At 41.6% G+C, this 12,911-nt stretch overlaps 1 protein-coding gene across 3 annotated transcripts in view; it reads left to right on the top strand.

Moving 5' to 3' along the window:
- Positions 1-12,911, top strand: part of afg1lb (AFG1 like ATPase b) — a 30,585-nt gene that overhangs the window by 5,459 nt on the left and 12,215 nt on the right. For 2 of the 3 annotated variants that reach the window (XM_084952996.1, XM_084952994.1), the window contains exons 3-7: positions 493-556; positions 652-753; positions 1,007-1,134; positions 4,672-4,771; positions 10,272-10,330. In XM_084952996.1, the coding sequence (XP_084809122.1) occupies positions 493-556; positions 652-753; positions 1,007-1,134; positions 4,672-4,771; positions 10,272-10,330 (453 nt within the window). The remainder of the gene's footprint in view (positions 1-492; positions 557-651; positions 754-1,006; positions 1,135-4,671; positions 4,772-10,271; positions 10,331-12,911) is intronic. The other variant, XM_084952995.1, reaches the window with a different exon arrangement.

Raw genomic sequence — 12,911 nt, 5'->3', positions numbered from 1 at the left:
TTTTGATAATAGGAGGCAGGCAGCACAATGACTTCCAGCAGCACCTCAATGCAACAGTACCGTATCACAATTAGCAGCGCTAAACAGGCTGCACAGACAAGTCCACTCCATCTCGTATGGAGCCTCATCCAGTCCTCTCCGTTTTGTCTGACAAATCCCTCCATTGTTCCTCTGATGATGCTTTTCTTTCGTGGGAACCCTGGCTTGTCTTGTTGATTAGATCCCCTTTGTCTTCCTCCCCTGCAGTGGGCTAGTCTGGAGATTGTGAAACCTCACACTGTAGTGGTGGCTTAATGCCTTAGCATACTTTGTTTATTAGATGATGTTTCAGACATTTATTGGAATCAATACGAAGAAGTTTATTTAAGTCCTTAGCTATAGAGTGGAAATAATCACTGTGCATAAATTTCAGCGATTATGTTGGTTGAGATTCATGTAAAAAAGCAAAAAAACGCACTACAATCATCTTAATTCTAATATTTTGTCCCAAAGGAGAAACCCATTCCACCACCACCAGCACCACCACCCAAAGGCTTCTATATATATGGAGATGTTGGTGAGCTTGGATACAGAAAAAGCTCCTATCATTATACAAACTAACATCTCTGTGGTTATCATAATAACTTTGGTTTGGTTTTCCCACCTTTTCAGGCACAGGGAAGACCATGCTTATGGATCTGTTTTACTCCCATGTGAAGAACAGTCGCAAAAAGCGAGTCCACTTCAACGGCTTCATGTTGGACATCCACAAAAGTTAGTAGCATCCTCCCAGTCCTCAGCTCTAACAGCCCAATGTTTCCTTGCATGACTTTGTAGAAGTTTTCCGACTCCCCGTGCACCGGAGATCCTATATTTATCCCTCTGTTTGTCCTGAAGCCGTCCTGCTAATTGTCTACCATTATGCACACAGGTGAAATTACTGCTTTATTCAGCACTGTCAGTGGGTTTGGGTTGCCGACGCAGGTGTGCTTTAAGATGTGCCTGACGTTTGTGTGCTGCTTTAAAGGGATCCATCGGAGGAAACAAAGCCTGCCAAAACGGAGGTTAGGGAAAATGTTCACCTATGACCCCATATCACCGGTTGCCATGGAGATCAGCAGTGAGACCTGCCTCTTGTGTTTTGACGAGTTTCAGGTGAGCAACCATGTCACAGGCACTGTTGTAAAGCGGAACATTACACAATGAGAATTTTAAATACTGTTACGTGTTTTGATATTTGTAACTACTGCACTTATATACTGACTAAAGCTGCTCCCTTATTCGCGAACGATCACCACAGCGGATGGCTCAGTATGTCTGATGTGGATATATTTTTATCCTGGATGCCTCGCCAGTGATTTGTGCCTCCTCCTGGTGTTGAACTAGGGGTTTTCACACATTAATTGAAAGCCATGTGCTTTATATATTCACTGATAAATATAGTGCTAGTTAAATTTTCTATATTTTTGCTATGCTATTGTTTACATGTGCTATTAATATAAAACGGGGAAACGTGTCTGTCAAGTCAGGCTGGATGTTTCATAAATAATATCTCTGTGCTTTTTCCTAGTTTTAAAGGAGGTCACAAAGAGAAAAGAAATAACTGGGAGTTTATGAAGTTTTCAAGTTTTATTCCCTAATATTTCACATTGTTTAGAGTGAATCTGACTAGTTGGCTTTTACCAAAGTGTTGCTTTATTGTACAACAACCCAACTGAATGCTGGGGTCAGCAGAAACTCACAAATCAGGCATCTTAAAATCTTTAAAGAATAAAACAAAGCGATAAACTGCTGTTTATTTCCTGCAGTTGGCAGCAATTGCTTCAAGGTTGACCTCTATTTCTGTCAAGATAAGGAACTAGAAAAAACTTGTTCAATGTTGCACTCTCTGTATTTTAAGTTCAGAGTTCTCCTGTGAACAACTGCTTGCTTCTAATCCGAATAAAAAACAGGACTGGGGACACCTAGTGGCCTCTTTTAAATATAGCACAATTGCAAAATGACTTCCAGTTGTATTTTCTCTCTTTAGTGTGTTTAGTTATAGTTTACTAGGACAGATAAAGGTACATTGTTTAATCTCACAATAGTTTGCTCTCAAACCATTACAGCCACACTGTACACAACTAAAGGACCCCCTTGAGTCATTAGTGATGCACAAAGTTCTCACCATTAGAGGTGAGAACCACTACTGAGGCTGTCTACTCTCTGTGAGATTGTTAGTCATTCACTGTAGTGAAGAAAAACACGTGTTTCTGCGTTCATCAATAGCCAGCCAAACACATCTGTTAGCAGCACAATGTTGCTCCTTTTACTGATATCATTACAGTTAATGCCAGCAGGTCAGAGGTCACAGAAGGTGCAGTTGCTCCCTCTAATCACTCTCCGTGCATCTGCGTGGATCAAGAGCCGCTCCTTTCATCTGGCCGTCTTTCACATTTTAAACCGCGGCGCTGTTTGTGCATTCTCATTGATTTGTTTTGTTTGCTGGCGCCAGCTTTGCTGTTTTCGCTTGTCGACTGTTGCTACCGGTGAATGGCGGGGGAAACAAGTAGACATGTGCGCGTTGTTTGTGATGCATAAATAAGAGGTTGCGAGGTTGGGAGAGTTGGGGGTTTGGGGTGGGGGTGTGCGAGGGGCTATACCAATCAGCATCCTCCACCACTCAGCCATGCAAATGAAGCTCTGGGTATCAGTCGCACTCTCCTGCTTCCTTAAGTGAGTGGAGCTAGAAAGCGACTGGCGGCGGCGGGTCAGATGGATCTTATCCTCTTAAATGCTAATGACATTTTTCCATTCTCTTCATTAGCGCCATGCCATTATCAGTAATTTGTAGCCCCCCCCCCCCCAGCTCTCCTCCCCTCCTTCCTTTTGCGACCCCTACCCGGCTCCCCTAATGAATACTCGCCATTGAGAGGTCCAAGATGGAAAGATGGGTAGAGAGTGAGAAAGAACGTGAAAGAGTGAGAAGAAAACGCTCGAGCATCATTGTCTCAGTGCCTCAGTCACTGTGTAGCCTCTGTGAAATTGCTCATAGGTTGTGTACATAAAGAGGTGTAACATCAAAAGAGGTTTAATTTGGCACCCGTGTGCCTCGCTGTAAACTGACAGCCGCTTGAGTAATTGGATGCTCATTTAAATATCGGCAATGGCTGACAGAGATTGCACCATTATTTTTTTGTGCTCCACAAGTGCTACATCAGTCCTCCTCCACCTTTCTCATCCTGTGGGTACCCATTCTCTTTCCCTCTTCCCCTAGTCATTCAGCAATCAATATTGCCCGTCATACTATGCCCGTGTGGAGGGCACATGAATAAACAAATCCATGTTGTATAAAAGGTCATTTTTAAATGATTCTTTTGAAATGAAAATAAAATCCTGTGGTCGCAGGAAATGGGGGCCCCTTCAGAGAGACACTGAGCCTTGGCTTTCTGTTGATTCTCATTACACGCATACACAGTCACACACGCTAATTTGATGCCCTTAGCCACCTCTCCTTAGCAAAATCAAGGCTTTAACACAAATGTTAATCAAGTATTGGCAAGGGCAGTGGGGCTAATATGCAAAAAGCAGAAGACTCTCCAGAGTCTGAAAGGAAGCATATGCTGTGGGTATGGCCATCAGAAGTGCCTGTTATATACAGGAAAGTATGTAAGAGGGAATAAGAGGAGAGGGCGGGACAGATGCATGACTGCAAAGTCTTTCTTTTATTCAAGACATTTTCTTTTAGGGTTTTTAAACAAGAAAAGTACTTTAAGGGTCAAGAATTTGGCATTACAGTGAGGCGGTTTTCTCACAATGGATTTCTGTTTGTGCATTTTTACATCTTCTTGGCAGGAAACATTGTCATTTAACAGGATATAAATTACTGTTGACATGAGACCGACAACTTTAAGTTACCAGAGAGGTTGAAAATCCTTTGTGCCCAACTTTCATCGGTCGAGCATCACGTTAAATAAATGTCTCGTTGACAACCGCCAATCACAGGGTAACATTTCTCCCTTTATAGGTGTTCAAAAGAACAACATAGGTTCGAGAGAGAGAGACACAGACGAGAGAATAAGAACAAAAGTGAGAGCACTGGATTAGTAATAGAAAGGTCAGAGCTCTTCATTTAACAGCTAGCGACTCATAAACGTCCTTGCTTCAGTGTTGTCATCGACCTTTGTTCATTGTGGACTCATGGAAATGATGTAGATGAAAAAGGCAGCAGACAGTTGAATTGGATTTATGTATTGTCACACCGTATAGCCTTGTGTCTAGTACATACAACACACATGCACACTTTAATATGCCTTTATGTGGACATGCTTTGATAGAAGCTTTGTCTGCCGTCATGACCCCAGTCCTGCCTCGCATTGCTTTTTTTTATTATTCTTTCATTCCTCTTGTTTTTCGGCTTCGTTGATTAGCTCAGGTCTTTTTCTTCGCCTCAGCTACTCCACTCAACGGAAGGCCAGTTCTTGACCATTTGCAGTAAATTTAAGTGCCTGAGTGTGTGTTTGCATCCATGTGTATACACGTAAGTTTGGGTGGCAATGACCACACAAAAAGGACTGAATGAGCACACCTGAATGACACTGATCAGTGATGATGGCATGTCGTGACCTCAAACACACTCGTGCACACACACAGGTGTGGCAAGAAAGGAATAATATGAGATGCTCCTCGACTTCTCTGGCTCTCTTCAATCAGGTGGCGGACATCGCCGACGCCATGATCCTGAAGCAGCTGTTTGAGACGCTGTTTAAAACTGGAGTGGTGGTGGTGGCTACCTCCAACAGACCCCCTGATGGTATGACCACCAAACATTTAATGCACGTTTTAGCTATTCCTTATTAATTATATTGTTGTAGTCTGTAGCAATAATAATATATCTTGTGCATGTCTTCCCATTCTACTTCTTTTCTTAAAATTTTATTTAAAGCAATGAGTTAAAAACCAAGAGAGTCAGCTGTAATTTTAGCGTCTCAGCAGAAAACACTGTCAACACCAAGATAAATGGTTGCGACTACAAATTGTCAGTAATATAGATATTGAAGTGGGAGATAATAATGAAATCTCAAAATAGAAGAAATTTGATGTCTTTCATTGCAGCTTCCTAACATGTAGTTTCAAGCTTTGTCATCTTCATGAGTCTGAAAACTGTTAATTTGGGGAAATTTAGCTCCATTAATAATCTGACAGTGCCAGTGAAAAGCTAATATACACTCAACTGCTATTTCATTAGGTAAACCACTCTAGCAATGGGTTGGACACCCTTTTCCTTTCAGGGCTGTTTTAATTCTTTGTGGCACAGATTCACCACGTTAACATGATTGCATCATGCAGTTGATGCAGATTTATCAGCTGCACATCTGTGATGCAACTCTATTGGTGCTCTTTTGGATTGAGATCTGATGACTGTGGAGGCCATTTGAATACAATAACCTCAATTTATTGTCCAAGAAAACAGTTTGAGATGATCTGCGGTTTGTGATATGGCGCATTAACCTGCTGGAATCAGCCACGAGAAGATGATACACTGCGTTCATAAAGAGATGGACGTGATCAGCAACAAGATTCAGACAGGCTGTAGCAGTAAAGTTATGCTGAGCTGATACAAAGCTAATATCCCCTACACCATTACATCACCAGCAGCAGCCTAAACTATTGATAAAGCACCGGATGGAGCCATTTCATCTTGTTTACTATTGAAATGTTGCGGCAGAAATTGAGACCAATTTTGGTGAGTCTGTGCAAATTCAAGCTTCAGTTTCCTGTATACCCTACCTACTTCAAGGTTTGATATGATGTACATTCAGAGATGCCCTTCTGCATACCTTGGTTGTAACAACAGGTTTTGCTATTAGTTCCGCTCTTCTCTGATCTCCGACATTAACAAGACATTTTGAACTGCAGAAATGGTGCTCACTCTGTTTCACTCTGTGCAGGCAAACCATCAGAAAATCAGCAGTTCCTGAAATATTCACCATACGAAACTCAAAATCACTTTTCTTCCCCTTTCTGATGCATCTAATGTTTGAACTTCAGCAGGTCGATTTGACTCTGTATGCCTCTATACGCCTGAGTTTCTTCCCTGTGATTGAATAATTAACAAATCTGCATTAACAAAAGGTTGAATAGGTGTACCTAAAGTTGCCAGTGAGGGTACTTAAAACCATAGATTACTTTATTTTGACCACAATTGTCTTCAAAATACTTTTCTCCTGCAAGAATTGAACCAGCTGCGTCCTGTTTACGGCAATTGACCAAAAAAGCACCTCACCTCTCCCGCCTAGACATGACACCATCTTTTAACAGGCTTTGATGTTGCATTTACTGCCCGCAGAGCAAGGATGGAGAAGGAATTAGCAAGTGATCAACGTGGAGATAAATGCATGATGTGCTATCTAAGGTCTTCATTGTCTCTGGGTACATGTAATGTCGATGTCTCAAAGCCTTGAGTGGGTACGGAGTGAATGGCAACAAGGTGGCTCTCATGGACAAAGATTACTAGCTATTAAGAACAAAGCCCCAAACCAGGGAAACTTGATAGAGAGGCTACTTGGTATTAATTACATGGTTAATGGAACTCTAAAAGCCATAAGAGACAACTAGACATGCATTTTCTGTGTTTATTGATGTGGAGATGCTAGTATCAAAAAGCCCTAGACATGCTTGGAGGGGGAATTCAGAGATAGGTTTGTGCTAGAACGTTCAGTGTTTTGTTGTTTGATGGGGGTTTAATGCAGCTGAAGAGGGATGGAGGGATAAATGGTGTCTTTTTTTTTTTAGATTGGGGGGCATTATAGTTGATAGCATGCAGTTTACATTAGCTCATTTAATTCCACTGATCGCAAATGTTTTTAATTATTAGGCTCTATTGAATTATGTATTAATTCAATTCTTCAATTCAATTCTTATATTATGTATTAATCCAGTTCCAGTAAAGTGTGCAGTGGCACATGTCTCCTCACTCATTAGCAGTGCTGCTCTGGCCTTGTAAATGGTAAATGGCCTGTATTTTTATAGCGTTTTACTAGTCCCTAAGGACCCCAAAGCGCTTTACACATCCAGTCATCCACCCATTCACACACTGGTGATGGCAAGCTACATTGTAGCCACAGCCGCCCTGGGGCACACTGACAGAGGCGAGGCTGCCGAACCCTCTGACCACCACCAGTAGGCAACGGGTGAAGTGTCTTCCCCAAGGACACAACGACCGAGACTGTCCAAGGTGGGGCTCGAACCGGCAACCTTCCAATTACAAGGCGAACTCCCAACTCTTGAGCCACGATCGCCTTGTCACCTGCCGACACACTACTTTGTTTCCTGTTCTGTGTTGACTGAGCTGACACTGTTGAGTCTACATACGCTAGCTTAGCAGTAGCTTAACTCACTAGACTTCAGCAACTTGAAGTAACAGCAAATGCAACTCAGTGCCTCTTATTATGTTACACTTATAGTGTGTACAAAGCTAGCAATAGAACACCAGAAAAACAAATGATCTATTCCCATATACAAGTGTAAAGTATATGGGAATTTACTTTACACTTGACAAAGGGCATTAAATATGGAGCTTCAGGAGTGAAGGCACGCATATGATGCTAGGAATAGGGTGAGATGGAGGCAGGGGATCCGCTATAGAGATCGAAAGAAGAAGAAGATTACAAAAATGGACTAATGGTTTTAGGTTCCACATTTTGAAGCCTCAGTGTTTGCATTTTGGCCGTAGTCATTTTAAGTTTCTGTTTGTTTGTTTGGGTCAGTGCTGAGAAACAGACTAACAAAGCACATCATAGAATTCAGGTCCCAAAGAAAAACAAACACTGCGGCGTGACTGAGAGTTCAAAACTGTCTAAATTCCTTCATCTTTAATAAAATGATCAGCTGCTCCTTTACCAGGTGTAACAACTAAGTTTAGCATCCAGGCATCCATGAAAACAGAATTTATTAAATTTAACAGAGTTAGAAGTTAGCAGGAAGTTAGCTCACTAGTTTTCACCTAAACATGACATAGCATGTTCTGACTGAGAGATTTCTAAAAAAAATTTAAACGTACAGCTCTGCTATGACTTCCAACATAAATGAAGACAGAAAACTAAACAGCAGTGACTTTTGTAGGGTTACTGAAGTTGGGCTAGCTGGTATATAATGATGTGCTACTAATCCCTAGCAACACAGCTATGATAGCATACCATAAACACAGTGAAGCTGGAGGATGAACGCTAACTTTTTTCCACTCGATAAAAGTTAACGTGAGGATTCCCGATGGTTAGGGACAAATACAATCGCATGGCAGAATGCTGTAAATGGACCAAACTTCAGTCAGGAGAACAACTGAGATAATCCATCCACAATACGAGGTTAGTCATTAATATACTGCAACAACATGGGAATAGAGCAGCTGCGAGAGAATTCAACATTAATGAATCAATGATACGGAAGTGGAGGAAGCAAGAAGAATGAGTTGAGTAAAGTTTGACTTATCTGTCTGTTTTGTTTCACTTAATGCACCTTTATAATCCAGTGCACCTTATGTATGAAAACAGACCCGTTCATCGACAGTACGCCTTATAATCTGGCGCCTTATGGTCCAAAAAATATGGCATTTATTTTTAAAAGTCAAGCCAAACTTTAGAAGAGTTGTGTGAAAAATTAAGAACATCTGTACTGTTTCTATAGGAATTAGGGTAGGGTAACTAGCGGCCAGATGCTACTAATCAAATGTAGTTGATTAACTGATCATCAGTGTGAGCGTCTGCCAGAGTTTTGGCAGTTTGCTAGTATGGAGCATTCAGGTGTGTGTTAATACAGTGCAGAAAGAAAGATATCAGCAGTGATCTTAAAGAAGCAATTGCTGTTGCTGCCCTTTACTGTGGGAAAAATTATAAAGCCATTTCCAAACAATTGGAAGTTTATTATTCTACACTAAGGAAGATTCTTCAAACTGCGCATATCTCAGAAAAACCGCAAAAATCCCAACCCAGCCCTAAATCTCAGACTCTACAGGTTAGCATGTTAAATGTTGAAGTCCAGGACAGCACAGTTAGAAAAAAACTGAACAAGTATGACTTGTTTGGAAGGGTTACCTGAAGAAAAGAGCATGGCAGCACAGCTTTTGTTTCCAGAGTTGCACCTGAACAAACCACAAGACTTCTAGAAAAAGTCCTTTGGAGAGACTTGACCATAGTGGAAATGTTTGACCATATTGCACAGCACATTTTATGAAATCCAAACACAACATACCAGCACAAACACCTCATAACAACTGTCAAGCACGGCAGGAGAAGGGTGTTTTGCAGCTACATGATCTGGGAACAGTCATGAACTCTTCTGTATACCAAAGTATTTTAGAGTCACATGTGAGAAATGTGTTTCCGTAACAAGAAATGATCTCAAGCACAGCAGCAAATCTAAAACAGATTGATTATTTTCTAATTTTCAGCCAATGTGTTGCAAAGGCCCAGTCGAAGTCCACATCTCAACCTGATTTAAATGCTGTGGTTGGACCTTAAGAGAGCTGTACATAAACAAATGCCCCCCCCAAAACGTAACAATTACTAACACAATTACTGCAGTGAATGTTTAGTTTTTCACACACTGCTTCTGCATCGTGGGTTAGTTTTTGTTAAGTAAATAATGACATGTGTAATGCATCACGAGTTTTATGTATTTACCTCATTTTAGGCCATTCTACAAGGACTAGATTTGCACCAATAAAGGAAGAAAAATGTACGTCCCAAAACACTGAACTCTCTTTCTTAAACCTTTGGCATATTCCAGTCTCACAGGGCACAGTCCATTACAGTATAGAAGTTATTAAGCAAAGGTTATTTTTGTGTCAGGTCCTACTGTAGTAAGCTTAAGTCCAAACATCAACAACGGCCACTTGTTTGCATTTGCAGCTGGAGAGAGCTTGAGCCTCGCTGTGTGTGTGTCTTTGTCCCTGTTTGTGTGTGAATCCCTATCTGTTTTATCTGTCTATCAGGGATGCTACTTCAGATGTAATTTGTTCCAGCCGAGCTAATTGAAACCTCTATTCAGCGAGCTGCTGTGGACATTGTCCGTGCTGAAAAGGCGACAGTCCTTTCTCTGGCCACCATTGTTTGGGAATGTAATGAATTTTATGTTGCTGCCGCTGCCGGTAGAGAAATCCATTTTTCTCCCCTGGTCCCAGTCCTTTTGTCGTGCCTCCCCACCCATCCTTCAGTTCATCAATAGCCACTTTATCTGCCAATCTGTGGCGAGGGGATGACATTATTAGAAGGCTAAACAGCAGCTCTAATACAGGCCCTCCCTTCCTCTTTCAGATCTGTACAAAAACGGACTTCAGAGGGACACCTTCCTACCTTTCATCGATGTGCTGAAGGTAGAGACAAAGTCATCCCTCTCTCTTGTCTTTCTAATTTATTCAGTTGTTTATCTCGCGCGCGCACGCACACATACACGGACACACACTTGCATGTATGCCTCTGTGTCCGTCTTTTTGCAAGTTGCTCTTAGTGGTTTGATGTTTTCTGCTTCATGGATGCTTCACACAGTGTCACAAAGCTGTCTTTGATCATACCAGGGCACACTGAAAGACTCACAGAGAGAGAAAGGCAGAGAGAGATGGAAAAGAGTGTGAGTGGGTACAGGTAATGTGAATGGGAGAGTGGGAGATGGGTGGACTAGCTGTGACTGACCCAGACTGCTTGCATTTCAAAAGTAGAGGGGGGTGGTGGGCGGGGTGTGGAGCGGAGAAGAGGAGCGATGTGATGGTTAGCATTTCTAGCGAAAAATCTACTTTGCAATTTAAGCAGGTAGCACCATTATCCTGCCTGCATCCCAGATGATCATTGATGTGTTTGGAGTGATCGTGATCATAAATAATTGCATATTAATTTGTTGTCATGCATTTTGCAACAGAGGAGGGCAGCATTCTTGCGCCTTTTATTGGTATTTTGTCTGAATAGTAAAGGCAAGCGTTGACACTGCTGCAATTTTTTTGGGCAAGATAGGAACTGAAAGTATGCAGCTTAGCGTTATTAAGAATTTAAAACTGAGAACCACTCCTCTGACACTAAACGTACCGGATAAACTCATAATTGAACAATATGAAGTCCTGTAGGTATGAGGCACCTGAGCTGTGCAACCTTCCAGTTTCATATAATCACATTGATGCAAACCACTTGCACTGCCATCGTTTCGTTATGTAGGACGGCCAATAATTAATAATAAGTTCTAATTTAGTTTCCTTAATGCCCCAGGTTGACCACGCTGACTTTATTAGGGATTCCCTATAGAATATCTTGTTATATATTATGACCTTTAGTTTGAATGCAGACATTTTTTACACACACACACACAGTCACATAAGCAGTGCTCGGCTAAGGTCTGGCTCAGGCGCACTCCTGGTATGTAGTAGTAGATAAATGCTCTCTTGTGAGTGCGCTGAAAATCGCCACTCATACTGCTACTTGAATTTTGTGGCTTTTTGAATGAAATTGTTGTTAAATTCTCATTATTATTCGGCATGCCTCATTTGCTTTTAATAGGAACTTTTACACAGGATTATACATATACAATAGTAAACGCCTTATTATTGACTTTTGGTTTATTTTTGAAAACAAATGCATTCGTTTTTGTTCGTACTATGATGGGGATTTTGTTAAAGAAATACAATACATGATATAGAACATAGTCACTCAGATTAATTTAGGCTTGGTTCTTTATAAAATGACTTAACATGGCATTGCCTCTGAATATATTCAGGTATCACAGTATTTTTAACCCTAAAACTCCGGTTTAGCTCTGATATAATAAATAATCTGTTGCATTACAAATGCTAAAGTGAATATGTGTGCAAAATACAGGCAATCTAACCTGACCAGAGTCATCAAACCACTGTAACATTAAACACACGCACATTTGAAGTCAAACCCACTAAAAGTTGCATAGAGTCTTGGAATCACCCTGCACCCCACCTGCTAACCCAGCAGCAGCAGCACCCTTGCCCTCTCTAATCCACCCTCATCAAGGTCCTGAATGCCTGCTGTCCCTCTCTGCCCCGTACTGGCTCCTCTCTTTCAGGATACCATGTTTTCCTTTGTGAGGCCATCTGGTTGGAGGGTTTGGGGGTGTTTTTTAGGTGGGGTGCTATGGATTCTCTATAGTGATCTGTCCTGTAAAGTTAAAGCTTGCTAACTAGCTGACCCTTAATAGATTGAATGAATGCTCGCAGGGAGCAGCCGCTGACTCGGTGCAGATCGCCTCCGCATGTGCGTGCCAGCGTGTGTTTCTATGGTGAGTCCAGGAGAGAAAAGAGGGTGTTAACATACAAAAATAGCCTCTGACCTCTTCCCCTCATCACCTGAGCCGGAGTGGTAAGGGTTAATCCGCCACTTTTGTCCGCCTCGGATGATGTCTTTATCTAACTGTTGACTTCTGATTAGTTGGGTCGCCTTTCTTTCTGCAGCTCCCGATCCTCCACAATCATCCAGTTTTATATTTAAAAAATGATTTAATGACTTGCAACGCATGGGCTACATACAACTTCATTTAATCCAGAAGACGCTGTTTATTTTTTTATTGTTCATCATTTAGTTTGTTTGCTATTTTTCATCCACACAGTCGTTTGTAATTTCTCGTCCTTTGTAGCATCTCTGTAGACTCCATTTGTGAGTCTATTCAGTTGTTCCGGCGTCTTTTTCTTTGCAGCCGCTGCAAAGCTCGTAGTTGTGTGAAATACAGGGTTTGGGTTTTTTTTCTTTTTTTTTTAATGGATGCTGCCAGTATTGTAACGAAGACACTCTTTCTCTCTCTCGCAAACTGTCCTCGCTCTCCACTCCACTTTTCATTGCCCATCCTCTCTCTCCACCCCTCTATCCCCACTCTTTATTCTATCACTATCCTGTTCTGCTCGCTGGCTTTACTCACCCAAGGTCAGGTCTCTGTATTTTGGTAGCAGA

This window comes from Perissodus microlepis, chromosome 15, assembly GCF_051167445.1.
Source record: "Perissodus microlepis isolate ML-2025 ecotype Zambia chromosome 15, ASM5116744v1, whole genome shotgun sequence".
Lineage (NCBI taxonomy): Eukaryota > Metazoa > Chordata > Actinopteri > Cichliformes > Cichlidae > Perissodus > Perissodus microlepis.
The sequence above is the reverse complement of the archived record's forward strand: the minus strand, read 5'-3'. Positions and strand labels throughout refer to the sequence as shown.